The sequence below is a fragment of the Salmo trutta genome, chromosome 36 (assembly GCF_901001165.1).
Source record: "Salmo trutta chromosome 36, fSalTru1.1, whole genome shotgun sequence".
NCBI lineage: Eukaryota > Metazoa > Chordata > Actinopteri > Salmoniformes > Salmonidae > Salmo > Salmo trutta.
This window is the reverse complement of record NC_042992.1, coordinates 30,231,062-30,245,652: the sequence shown is the minus strand read 5'-3', so window position 1 is coordinate 30,245,652 and position 14,591 is coordinate 30,231,062. Positions and strand designations below refer to the sequence as shown.

The window sequence follows — 14,591 nt, the reverse complement described above, 5'->3', positions numbered from 1 at the left end:
AGGTGGTTTCGCCTGCAAGGTATGTGTGAAAAGTCTACCCAATGGTTTGATTTGTAATTAAAAGCTTAGGCTATGAGAAGCTTTTCTGTCATTTTGTAGATATCAAGTGGCCATCTTAGTTTCAGGTTTTGATCAATTCAATTTGGCTAGGCCTACCTATTCAAATATATCCCACAGTAGATCTATTATAATCGGCATTGTTTTGTTTCCAAAAACGGATAGTCAAGTAATATGTCTGCCAGAATGCTCTGCTGAAGTTGAGTTAGTACTGGTTGATGCCAGTAAAAGCCAGATTGGGTTTTAAGTTGACAATGGCATTGAAAAAAAAATGTGTTAACATGAATTGTAATGAAGGGAAAATGTAATGATGTGACCTCAAGTCGTATAGCCTACAATATTGTGTTAAAAGCAGCAGAGGATAATAAACGTTGGTTAGTCTAACCGGTTTTCCTCCTGTAGATGGCGCCTGTTGATCACTAGAGATCAGTCCACTGACAGCAATCTGTTGATCAACGGTGTGTGTGTTCACGTCGCTGAACAGGGGCAATACAATTTGCGTGGGAGAAAGCAGGCCAGGCGTTTTTCATCTGGGAGCGCCATGAGCAAATGTTTACGGTCAGAGTGTTCCTCTTGTGGGCACGATTTATTTCGCTCGTAGCGAGAAGAGCTTGCTACCTTAGTGGCGTAGGTAGGCTTCTACAACAAGCAGACCGTCTACCTGAACGCAAGGACACTGGTTAGATCAACGGGAGGGAAATATAAACACGGCGAAGGTACACAATCCTCTGCACTTTGAGATGTGGGTAAGAAAGCTGTGTCGAGTAGGGCATTTTAGTAGCTTTTGTTCAATTCGTTTGCACAACACGTTAAATATGGCTATATAGCTAGTTATGCACTTTAAATTTGCACATTTCAACCAGCACAACGAGGATGTCGTTAGCCTGCTAACGTTTGCTAGCTCACCCTTTTTTTTCAGTGAGTGTTTTGATTGCAAACAGCCCATGTTATAGCCAGCATACTCATGGGAGCCTGCACATGTTTCTGTAATTTGCGTTGTAACTGGAAACGGAACAAAACAACCGATGCACATGTGTGATAATGCACGCTTGTATTTTGCAACTGGTTCCGAATGACTTTTGCTCGCTGTATACGTAGAGAACGCAACACTTCTGGGATGAATATAGGAAACCATGTGCTTCTCTCTGCCTGTGGCGGACTCTCGCTGTGGAATGTATTGACTGTTTTCCACGCTCTTGTACTTGGTTGTTATTGTAACGTTATGCAACTTGCTTCCAGCGTTCCCTCTGGAGTTCAACGTTTGTGGGTGTTGAGGAATATCAGCAGTGAAAATATCAGCTATGTTCACTGGCACATAACATGTGCCCTGTCTGTTCCCGGCAACGTTTCCAAACTAACTCATAACATGGCGAAACGTGTTGTGGTGATTGTCTACACTGTCTCAAACGTGAGTGTACCCCCTGATTCCACTGCTGCATAGAGATCGAGAATAGGCTACATCTGTGTAACAAAGTGATTTGAATGCCTTTTTTGTTATTCTGTGGCCGACCTAATGCCAAGGGAAAGCCATGATTGGCTGCAAATATAAAGGCAAGGAAGTCATAATTGACTGATTCTTGTCTTTATGGAGAGGGAGGGTCTTCTTGTTCTTACCTACTGAGGTGGAAAATTGGATAGATGGTTGAAGTGTGCATCAGAGGGGCACAAACAATTGCTTCTGCCCTTTTGAGGAGGAATTCCACAGCTCTTGAAACCAAAGCTTGCACAGCACAATCATCTTGTATGAACTCTGCTTCAGCCTCAGGACATGCTTGCTGATGCTTTATAACCTGGCAGGTAGTCGTTGTCCAACCCTTTCATCTGACAGTATTGTTCATAAGTGGGGTTTTTTCCCCCTCAGATCTTTGTATCATGAGTCAATGAGTAATGTTTGATAGCAGATTAAGAGGTGTGGTGGGCAGAAGTGCAGGTATCTGCTGGTTTGTCTAGTTAAGAGAGGCTTTGTATGCTTCATTCACACACGTGTCACCAGGCAGTGTGTCAGCTATGTACAGTCTTGTATCATGAACCTTTTTTCTAAATGACTATAGTATTTGTTGATTTAAAGTGGAACTGACATATTGCTATCAGGTTGTAAATCTCAGCTGGTCTGGTACATTGTTTGCTGCCTCAAGCCAATCGGGATGCACTGTTTCAGTTTTAATGACTCAATACTTTGGAGAAAAATGGTTGAATGTAACGAAGGCTGTGAATGTCAATACAATCATACTAGCATAGGCAATGATAACGAGTCAGTCATAACGTGGCTAATAGGATACCGTATCTATTTATGTTTTGATTTATTTTAGCAAGCTAAAAACACAGAGCCTAATGTTAGCTAGAAATGCAACATGTAAAGTGTTGGTCCTATGTTTCATGAGCTGAAATAAAATATCCCAGAAATGTTCCATACTCACAAAAAGCACATTTGTCAAGTTTTGTGCAGAAATTTGTTTACATCCCTGTTAGTGAGCATTTCTCCTTTGTCAAGATAATCCATCCACCTGACAGGTGTGGCATATCAAGAAGCTGATTAAACAGCATATTCATTATACAGGTGCACCTTGTGCTGGGGGTTAATAAAAGGCAACTCTAAAAGGTGCAGTTTTGTCACACAATACAATGCCAAAGATGTTTTGAGGGAGCATGCAATTGGCATGCTGACTACAGGAATGTCCACCTGAGCTGTTGCCAGATAATTTAATGTTAATTTCTCTACCATAAGCCGCCTCCAATGTCGTTTTAGAGAATTTGGCAGAACGTCCAACTGGCCTCACAACCACAGACCACGTGTATGGCGTTGTGTCTGCGAGCGGTTTGCTGATGTCAAAGTTGTGAACAGAGTGCCCAATGGTGGCGGTGGGCATAAGCTATGGACAACATGCACAATTGCATTTTATCAATGGCAATTTGAATGCACAGAAATATCATGCGATCCTGAGGCCCTTTTTATTTTTTAAGGAATCTGTCACCAACAGATGCATTTCTGTATTCCCAGTCATGTGACATCCATAGCTTAGGGCATAATTAATTAATTTCAATTGTCTTATTTCCTCATATGAATTATAACTCAGTAAAATCTTTGAAATTTTTGCATGTTGCATTTATATTTTTGTTCAGTATAGCTAGCTGCTGGGAGGATGATGTCATTGGGTGAGTGGACAACTTTTCCCCCCATATTGTTTTTTTGGTGTCTACAGCTAGAGATGCAGGTGTCAATTGGTTAGCTAGCAAAACATGTGACTCACTTTGCTAGGTAGCTATGCTGAACTTTAACGACTGTTATCCACAGTTAGCCTATCTCTTAGTTGTCAATCAAATGTATTTGGCGTCCGTCAAATGGGCGGCAAGGCAGGTTCCGACTCAGTTGTCAAAATGTGGTTTGGGACAAGCATGAATTGGCAGGCAAGCTGCAGAAAGGCAAGCGGGCTACTATTCTCCATCGACAAGCTGAAAAGGATTTGAGAGGGTTTATCTACCGTTCACTCGTTAGATTTGAGCTCCTATCTCACTCTTGCTAACATTAGTTGATCTTGTTGTTGATGTGCATAGGCAACTGAGTGAGAGAGAGCCTACCTCATTGTTTGATCAATAAGACTGTAAAGTTCCCAAATCTAAGAGGACTCCTATGGAATTTGCATATTTGCAGTAATCCATTCAGGTGTATTTTGTGCGCCGCCCTATGGGACTCCCAATCACAGCCGGTTGTGATGCCCTTGTTCGGATCCAGGCTGTGTCTGTAGTGATGCCTCAAGCACTGAGATGCAGTGCCTTAGACTGCTGCGCCACTCGGGAGCCCCAAAATGTGGGCGTATATGAACAGATTTTAATACGATTTCATGTTGCTAAAACGCTGTCAGTTCCACTTTAAATCTGACTTTGTTATTATAATGAGTAATTAAGGAATGTCAAGTTACAAGTTAATTGACTCGAGAAATGGCAACTCTACAGAGCACCAATGGTTAAATTACTTCCGGACATGAGCGGTTTGTACAGTTCTTCCTCCTTCTCACCTTTCTATGCTCTGGGCTGGTCAGATCTGCTGTAGTCATGGCAACCCCACAGGGGCCTAGGGGATCAAAGCCTTCACTGAGCCATTCCAGGAGATTTTCCCCTCGCTTTCACGCTCTCTCTCTGTCCCACTCTCTCGACGCCATATATACATACCCATATACCCAGACAAAGACAAGTCTTCTCTTTCTTTGCAGCTGGGGTTACCCCCACCTAGGGCTATAAAGGTCATGACATTTTGTCATGCGAAAGACTGCCCGTCTCGAGGGTAATTGACAGTTAATGAACATAAACGTGTTTAGCATCTCGAGACCTCCACACGTACAAGTTGCGTACAAGCCGCTGATGCGTGCCGTTGGAACATCTACATTTAAAGAAGTATAATAAATCAATTGAATATATATACCATAATGAATCCATTGTTTGTTTTAGGTAGGTCTAAAGAAACATGATATGAAGAAAATGTTTTTCAGATGAACAGAATATGGGTTGGCCTATTTATTCTATGTTATCTGGCTATGCCAAATGCCACAGGCTTGTTCATTTAGCAGACAAGATATGTCATTATTTTATATGAATTTATAGTAAGAAGAATATAATTGAACTTAGCTGAATAAAATTGAAAGGATATTTTTCCCATTCCATAGCGAGTGCGCATATGAAGGCTATGAGTGTAAAATGGATTATTTGAAACAGGTTCTATGGCTACGCTAGATTTAAAGTTGCCAAATAATAATAGTTGTTAATGATACAAACCTTACATGCTGACCAGACCCGCACCGTGCGCATGTTGATTTTTGTCAAGCCACCCCAGACGCACTCAGGACACGCAGGTTGAAATATCAAAGCAAACTCCGAACAACTATATTAATTTGGGGACAGGTCGAAAAGTATTAAACATTTATGGCAATAGCTAGCTAGCTTGCTGTTGCTAGCTAATTTGTCCTGGGATATAAACATTGTTATTTTACCTGAAATGCACATGGTTCTCTACAACAATTAATCCACAGATAAAAGGGTAACGTTAAACCAAGTTCGTTTCTAGTAATCTCTCTTCAGGCTTTTTCCTCTCCTTTGGACTTTGCCAGTTTAACTTTAACCTCTACAGGATCGGTGTTTCCCCCTGCGTGACGGTTGAGCTAATGTAGGCTAATGTGATTAGCATGAGGTTGTAACAAAAAAATGTCCCAGGACATAGAAATATCTGATATGGGCAGAAAGATTAGCAAGCATTTAAGCTAACTGCACTGTCCAATTTACCGTAGCTATTACAGTGAAAGAACACCATGCCATTGTTTGAGGAGAGTGCACAGTTATGAACTTGAAAATGTATTAATACACCAATTAGGCACATTTGGGCACTCGTGACGCAACATTTTGAACAAAAATGCACTGGCTCAATGGATCAGTCTAAAACTTTGCACGTGCACTGCTGCCATCTAGTGGCCAAAATCTAAATTTCGCCTAGATTCCTAAGTCATATTTTGGCCTTTTCTCTTGCATTTCAAAGATGAGGATAAAAACAATAAAACATTGTTATTCTTTTACCAGATCTAATGTGTTATTCTCCTACATTCCTTTCACATTTCCACAAACGTCAAAGCGTTTCCTTTCAAATGGTATCAAGAATATACATATCCTTACTTCAGTTCCTGAGCTACAGGCAGTTAGATTTGGTATGTCATTTTAGGTGAAAATTGAAGAATGGGTCCGATCCTTTTTTTTAAGGTGCATTACTACAACCAACTGGGCTGGAGTGTGGACATCAGTTCATCTTTCAATCACCCACGTGGGTATATGCTTCTAAAAACCAATGAGGAGATGGATGAGGCGGGACTTACAGCGCATCAACCGACACAAATGGAACCAAGTTCTATTTTAGCGCTTGGCCAAGCAGACGCTCGCGAGCAGTGTGGGTTCAATGATTGAATAACATATATGTGAGCGGTGTGGTCAGCATGTTAGAATGGCTTAGAAATCAAAACAAACAGTGCCTTCGGAAAGTATTCAGACTCCTTAACTTTTTCCACATTTTGTTACGTTACAGCCTTACTCTAAAATTGATTAAATGAGGGGGGAAAAATCCTCAGCAATCTACACACAATAACCCATAATGACAAAGCGATAAACCGTTTTTTTTAGAATTCTTTGCAAATTTTTCAAAAAGAATAAAACAGACCTATGAGATTTGAAATTGAGCTCATCCTGTTTCCATTCATTGTCCTTGATGTTTTTACAACTTGACTGGAGTCCACCTGTGGTAAATGCAATTGATTGGACATGATTTGGAAAGGCACGTGCCTGTCTATATAAGGTCCTACATTTGACAGTGCATGTCAGAGTAAAAACTAAGCCATGAGGTCGAGGGAATTGTCCGTAGAGCTCCGAGACTGCATTGTGTCGAGGCACAGATCTGGGGAAGGGTACTAAAACATGTCTGCAGCATTGAAGGTCCCCAAGAACACAGTGGCCTCCATCATTCTTAAATGGAAGAAGTTTGGAGCCACCAAAACTCTTCCCGGAGCTGGCTGCCCGGCCAAACGGAGCATTTGGAGGAGAAGGGCTTTGGTGAAGGAGGTAACCAAGAACCCGATGGTCTCTGACAGAGCTCTAGAGTTCCTCTGTGGAGATGGGAGAACCTTCCAGAAGGACAACCATCTCTGCAACACTCCACCAATCAGGCCTTTATGGTAGAGTGGCCAGACGGAAGCCACTCCTCAGTAAAAGGCACATGACAGCCCGCTTGGAGTTTGCCAAAGGCACCTAAAGACTCTCAGACAATGATAAACAAGATTCTCTGATCTGATGAAAACAACTCTTTGGCCTGAATGACAAGCGTCACGTCTGGAGGAAACCTGGCACCATCCCTACAGTTAAGCATGGTGGTGGCAGAATCATGCTGTGGGGATATTTTTCAGCAGCAGGGACTGGGAGACTAGTCAGGATAGAGGGATAGATGAACAGAGCAAAGTACAGAGATCCTTGATGAAAATCTGCTCCAGAGCGCTCAGGACCTTAGACTGGGGCGGAAGGTTTTCACCTTCCAACAGGACAACGACCCTAAGCGCACAGCCAAGACAACGCAGGAGTGGCATCGGGACATGTCTCTGAATGTCCTTGAGTGGCCCAGCCAGAGCCCGGACTTGAACCTGATCGAACATCTCTGGAAAGACCTGAAAATTGCTGTGCAGCAACGCTCCCCATCCAACTTGACAGAGCTTGAGAGGATCTGTAGAGAATAATGGGAGAAACTACCCAAATACAGGTGTGCCAAACTTGTAGCGTTATACCTAAGAATCGATGCTGTAATCGCTGCCAAAGGTGCTTCAACAAAGTACTGAGTAAAGGGTCTGAATACTTATATATAAATGTAATATTTCTGTTTTTTTTTATTTTCTTATTAGCAAACATTTCTTAAACAGTTTTTTGCTTCGTCATTATGGGGTATTGTGTGTAGATTGATGTAGAAACAAAACTATTTCATCTATTTTAGAATAAGGCTGTTGCGTAACAAAGTGGAAAAAGTCAAGGGGTCTGAATACTTTCTGAAGGCACTGTATATGAGCTGCATGGTGCGGCTATAGCAGGCCTGGATTATAAGCTACTGATGATTTGAGAAAGTGGCAGAAAAAGCTTGCGCTCTGTTCCTTGCCTCAGGCTGCACACACTGTTCTCTCAAGTGATCATATTTTCATCCATCAGACTATTCAAATTTAATCTCGAATTAGAATGACCCATTATCGCAGGGCAGAGGAAAAAGACATGTCATCCCCCGATGAGCTGGAGGCCGCTATCCCCCTGTTCGTTTGGGTAGGTTACACCGGTTATTTCACTCCTTGCCTCAACTTCTGTTTGAGGAGCATGCAGCCTCTCGCTGCACGACAGGTGATATTCTGTAGCTAAAGGTATCCTAATGTGTCACCCTATTAATTATGAAAATATAAAAACGTGTCATATTACTAGGCTATTAAAAATCAATCCAAATTCACTATTGTAGGCTAACTCTGTAAGCCGCCCTGCACAATCAATGAACCAACAGCATCGCCTAGGCCCATAGGATCTCCCCCAGACTCATTGATAAAAACTTTGGAGTGTAGCATAAGGTAACCTGTCCATCCAGTATTCATAATAATACATTCCACATTCAAAGGCGATTTCCTAGAATGTGTTTAATTTTGGAATATAGGCTAGAACAATTAAAGACATCTTAAATAAATAAAAGAATTACAGTTTTCTGCTGTGCGTAATTATCTGTAATCTATGTATTGTATAACAAACGGCACAATCATTATTTTATTTCATTTTTTTTTTTCAGACTTGATTTCAGTGGTTAGAAGGACAATAGATCCTTGAGTACCAGGCCATTAGTGAGTTAGACAACCAACACATGTCCTGAATGCAAAGGAGGAGATTACTTTTTTAAAAATTTTACTGTGGTCATGACACATGACTACCGGTGTTGGGGTAATACGGTTATCTCAACAGCCCTACCCCAATGAGTCATAGTGACATTTTAATTTAACCCTAGTCCCCAATTTTGTCTCAGATTATACCCTGACCAGAATTTGGTGATTTTAGCACCCACATTACGGTATAAACATCTGAACTATTGTCGCTGTATGGACAAAATGTTAATATGAAGCAGTTCTCACACAGAAAAGCTTTGTCGGTTTGCTTTCCTTATTCGCCTAATACCCTTGTTGTTTTGGTGGCTCTGTTTTGCACTGCTTCTTTTGACAGATTTGGGGAAGCTGCATACGAAATGTTTTTTATTTTAAGACAAAGTTCTGTTTAGCCCTAATTCAGATTCACACACCGAAGTAAACTTGTAATTTAGAAGGGTACTGTGAAATTCAAGGGTACTGTGAAATTCAAGAAGTATTTGTCCGTAGAGAGATTATTTGTCCACTTTGCTGCTTTATTAAAGTAAAGATTCACCTATTTTGAATGTTATATTGTTTTTGTGAATCTCTGAGCGATGTTCAATCAATTCCCGGGGGCCTTTTCATGTTTTCATGTGTCTCTTCGCTATTGCCTTTCAAGCAAGCATAAATTCTGCCGGGATGACATAGCATTATGTTAAAGCCGGTGTCACTACACTGGAAGTTAATAGGAATACAACTTTTATATCGCGAAAATGTCTATCATACATGTCAGATTTAAATACTGGCTGATGTCATAATGCTTGAGGATGTCTTCTCTCGAGTGAGCCATTGATCATATTTTTGCGATATTCCTACTTTGAGAAATTTATAATTTAAGAGGTTACACCACATTTCTCCTATTTGTCTGCCTCTTCAATCCAAAGGTGCATTCATAGAGATACACTGAACAAAAATATAAACGCAACATGTAAATAGCCATGTTTCATGAGCTGAAAGAAAATACCCCAGAAATGTTCCATACCCACAAAAGCTTATTTCTCTAAAATGTTGTGCACATTTGTTTACATCCCTGTTAGTGAGCATTTCTACTTTGCCAAGATAATCCATCCACCTGACATGTGGCATATCAAGAAGCTGATTAAACAGCATTATCATTACACAGGTGCACCTTGTGCTGGGGACAATAAAAGGCCACTCTAAAAGGTGTAGTTTTGTCACACAACACAATGCCACAGATTTTGAGGGAGCGTGCAATTGGCATGCTGACTGCAGGAATGTCCACCAGAGCTGTTGCCAGATAATTTAATGTTAATTTCTCTACCATAAGCCGCCTCAACGTCATTTTAGAGAATTTGGCAGTATGTCCAACAGAACTTACAACCACAGACCATGTGTAACCACGCCAGCCCAGGACCTCCAACCAGCTTCTTAACCTGCGGGATCGTCTGAGACCAGCCACCTGGACAGCTGATGAAACTGTGTGTGTGCACAACCAAAGAATTTCTGCACAATCTGTCAGAAACCGTTTTCAGGGAAGCTCATCTGCGTGCTCTTCGTCCTCACCAGGGTCTTGACCTGACTGCAGTTCGGGGTCGTAACCGACTTCAGTGGGCAAATGCTCACCTTTTGATAGCCGCTGGCACACCATTTATTACAGAGAATCTGTATCCTCTGCCTATTGGCGACTTAGCTTATTCAAGCCTGTCTCAAAATACTACACTGCACCTTTAAGACCAAAATAATGCTCTTTACATGACTCGCTTTTCAAAGATGTTTAGAAATGTACTCGTTTTGTGCCCTTGTAGGAAGCAATCACTCCCCTATTGCTGACTACAAATGATCTATAATTGGGCTAATAACTCAGTAACGAGTAAAGGATATTAAACAAAGTGTGCACATGTGGCTACATGCAGTTCTCGCTTTGATCACGTGTTTGTCACGCTGGAGGTGTCACATGGACATGCTGGCGTCCCTAATCCTGCTTATTCTGATGGTCATGGACTAGTAGTCTAAATGATTCCAGTGAGTTTTTATACTTTATCACCCAAGTATAATAACTCAATTCATGTACATTGAGTTAATGCTCAAATGTCATCAATGTGGGCGTATCCCAGACCAGTGGTTCCCAACCAGGGGTACTAGGACCCCTGGGGGTATGTGGTCTAGCCACAGGGGGTACTTGAGAAGACTCATTAGACCTTAGACTTACTGGTAAAATGCACAATAGTGGGTACTCCAGGCAGAGTCAAATTCAGTTGGCGGTACATTAAATGAAATCTGTTGGGAACCACTGTCCCAGAGTTCAGGGTCAATCTAGGTGATGGAAAAACCAGCCGGCTTTTCCAGTGATGTAACCTGGTCTACCAAGCCTGAAAAACCGGTTCTGCAAAAGCTGGTCCCAGATAACTGTAAGATCCCCCAGACAACGCTCTGTTTTCTATTAGTGCCCTGCAGGAATACAGCATCGCCTGCGCACATCTCGCCCTACGAAATACCAGCATCTTTCACAACACTGCCCAGAAAGGTAGAAACAGGGTGAGGGAGAGAGAAACTGAAAGGGAGAAAGAGAGATTGTCACTGTGAGAAACCAGGGTGGAGACAACTGGAGAAGCTTGGCGAGGCAAAGATTGACCACCAAGGAGATCTCAAACAGGCTCTGCTCTCTGAACTTTAACCCCTTGGTGAATGAATGTTTGAGGTGTGTTTTTTGTTTTGCTGGAATAGGGAGATTAGTAGCTACTGAATTGGATATTTTCATTCTACAGAAGGAAACTCTGAAACCTCCAGAAGATGGGTCACCCTGACATAGGTAAATGTACTTTATATAAAGGTTGCTTGTTCACATTTTGGACAAATGGCCTGCTGTAGTAGATGTTGTGAAAATATTGTACATTTTATATTAGACTTATTCGAGTTAGATAATACAGTCTCCAAAAGGGTTGTGGTAAGACCGATGAAGGGATGAGTGGCAGGTATATTTATAGTTCCAGTAGATTGACTTGGAACGATTACTCAGATTAATGATGAGATCTGTTGGCGAGGTGCTTCTGTCTAGACAGCCTGAGACTTCAACCTGTCCTCATTGCCACAGGTAAAGACATATCTGTGCTAATCCCCATGCCTACAGATCTGGGTAATCCTGTTATGCCACTCTGACAGGGGTGGACTCTGTTCATGATTGGCCTAGTGACCCAACACAGAGTTGCCACCGTCTATGGCGTTATGGGGGCTCCTCGCCATGTAGAGCTTACTTAAATAGGGCCCTATAAAATCCTGGATGTCGAGAACGCAGACGGAATCACGAAATCCAGACATTAAAACGGTATTCAACAATATTAGAAAATGTATAGAATTTAGTAGTAAATATATTCTAAAACAATTTTTTTTTGTGATTTTATTTTTTCTTATTTGTACGTTATAAGGTTGGTAGCAACATGGAAAACATTGTGGAAATCTGTTGCAGATATTGTCTACTACAAAATCCACAATGAAATGCTCTCTATGGGATGGCTGGCTGGCTAGCTAGCTAAGTCGCTAGCTAGCAAACGTAGCTACACACAATATCAAAGACAATATCATCATGTAACGTAGCTAGTTAGTGCACTTTATTTAGGTGATTTTACAGCTATCAATTTAGGACGACAATCTCACCATGTTCAATCTGCAGATCGTTGTGCCTCAGAGTAGAGTCAACATTTTCAATGGCAGATATACTTCTGAGAATTGAAACGTTGCGATGGATCATTGGGGATCATTCAATATTCCCTTTTGTTGTTCAGTGAAATCATCCCATGTGAAGTCGACTCATTTAATTAAATTTCAGTTTGTAACTAAATTGTTTTTTTTGTTTCTATTGGAAGGATTTTATCATTTGCAATTGTCTACTTATGATAAGGTAAAAGGTTTATGTTTCTGTCTCCATATATGGTAAATATATCCAATGCAAAAAAACATCTACATTTAAATGGTATTAATATTATATTGCATATTCCCATTAATTCCCACGAAAAGTTTCCACCTCTGAATGTGCCCCAAAATGTGCAAACCTAATTGTGACATTACATTCAACGAAAATAGGCACCCTTCTCGACATAAACACTGACTGTGAGGAAGTATTGCGTGATGATTAGCTTAGCAACTGCGTGACGCAGCATGACAACGTGAACTTATGCTGGGTGGGACGTTATACGTTCCTTCATTCATTGGATTTCTAGCTCCTTTCTATATCTGGCAACGGCACCATGCAATGCACCCTGGACTAAAGAGGTGGACAAACAGGAAAGACGTCCTTTTAAATTACACATTTTTGCAATCTGAAAGTTGTATTCCTATTAACTTCATCGCAGTGCCACGTCATACCTTCCGGGTTTCTACCTGCTTGAACGCCGATCACTTGAAAACATTAAATGCTTTTAAGAGCAAAAACCTGAATAAACAGGAACAATCTTAAACCTGGAAAAACTAAACAAAGAAAAAGTAATTTTGGGAAAAACGGAATTAGACAATTTTAAATAGATTTTACATGGCCCTAATTACCTTGCACAGTAGATATCAATGAACATATTGGTAATGCATTTTCCTATATAATTTTATTTTAAAAGTATCATATTATTGTGAGCAGCAGTCATTTCAGCCTAGTGTAGAGTAGGTCATATCTGTATTCGTCACTGAACCCCCGTGATGTTCCATATGTCAAATGGAATTTCAAAGTGATCGTTAAGTCCAACATCAGTTTGTCAGGCATTTCTCTAGTTATAATCGAAATGACTGAATTTTGTACCGTATGAATCATTTAATTTAGGATATTCCATGAGGTTTCTCGTAATGTTTTTTCCCCTAAAGAGCCTGTACTAGTCTGAAGTAATTTATTCCTCTTAATGCAGACTGGTGACGACTGATTTGGATATGTTTTTCTGAACTTATTAGATCATTTTAACTCTGTCACATGACAGAACTAAAGAACCCTCAGGTTGATGGTGCCTTATGATGCTTAGTTATGATCTATAATGCTCAAACATACTAGTGGTTTTGCTTCGTAGTGTTAGAGCATCGTTTCCCAAACTCGGTCCTCTGGACCCCAATGGGGCCACGTTTTGGCTTTTGCCATAACACTACACAGCTGATTCAAATGATCAAAGCTTGATGATTAGTGGGTTATTTGAATCTGTTGTGTGGTGCTAGGACATATATCAAAATGTGCATCTCTTTGGGCCCCGAGGACCAAGTCTGGGAAACTCTTGTGTTAGAGGAAGTGGCCTCTACTCCCCCCCCCCCCCCCCCCCCCCCCCCCTTCTCGTGAGAAATGAGTCATTCCCTTGCATGCAGGCTCTTTGTCCACCCACATCTCCACCATGCTAAGGGAGTACTGCTCTTCTCTATGACCCTCCCTCCATATCTCTGTATTTTTCTCTCTCCCTCAGATGCGATGACGGCTGGCTCCAGAGACCAGAGGAAGTGGCTTTTGCATCGGTGCTGCCCCCACAGACCCAGTGTTTGACATCTCAGACAAGCACCAGCCACTTTTCGCCTGACGCTAGCTCCCTAGCCCTGATTTTGCTCTTTGGGTCATCATGGAACACCAAGGCCTACTCTCTATCATCGTGGTCATTCTATGGGTTATGGCTGTGTGTGTGGCCAGGCTTACCCCCCGGGTCTCCTTTCCGATGGGTAAGTCGAAACACATTTTATGATCTTGTTAGCTCCTCGATTGTGAATATGAACTTTGAAATGGAGTGATACATTTCAATGCTTTCATTTAGTCTCACTGTCTTGAAATGAAGTGACAGTCGCTTAAAGCAAAGTACTTTGCAGCTGTGATACGCTCCAGTGACTGTCTAGTTATGGATTTGTGTTTTTTGACTTAAGAACAGATCAGAAAGACACTCTTAGTGTGAATGCTTGTCTGTCATGCCCTGCTTGGGCTGAAGACACCCACTCAGTCCACAGACATTTACACGTCCAATTTAACTGTGCTCCTGTACTTGTGTCGTGATATTAAAATGGTAAGGACTTGGAATGGCTGGGTAAGTATTGATCTCTGTTATGGTGATCACTATTAGAGCTCTGGTATTAACTGCATCCCTGACATGACAAGATGGAGGTTCAACAGGACCAACGGAAGGTCAGAAGTGCAACAGC

The 14,591-nt window shown here is 41.5% G+C and overlaps 1 protein-coding gene across 9 annotated transcripts in view; it reads left to right on the top strand.

Moving 5' to 3' along the window:
• Positions 1 to 14,591, top strand: part of LOC115175825 (semaphorin-4A-like) — a 49,194-nt gene continuing 34,603 nt past the window's right edge. For 2 of the 9 annotated variants that reach the window (XM_029735368.1, XM_029735360.1), the window contains exons 1-2: positions 509 to 799; positions 13,874 to 14,120. Coding sequence is in view for 8 of the 9 variants with exons in the window: in XM_029735360.1 (XP_029591220.1) it covers positions 14,024 to 14,120 (97 nt within the window). In the remaining variant the exon portion in view is untranslated. Of the gene's footprint in view, positions 20 to 507; positions 804 to 1,446; positions 1,466 to 11,218; positions 11,263 to 13,873; positions 14,121 to 14,591 lie in introns of those variants that run through there. The other 7 variants (XM_029735364.1, XM_029735363.1, XM_029735365.1 and 4 more) reach the window with 7 other exon arrangements.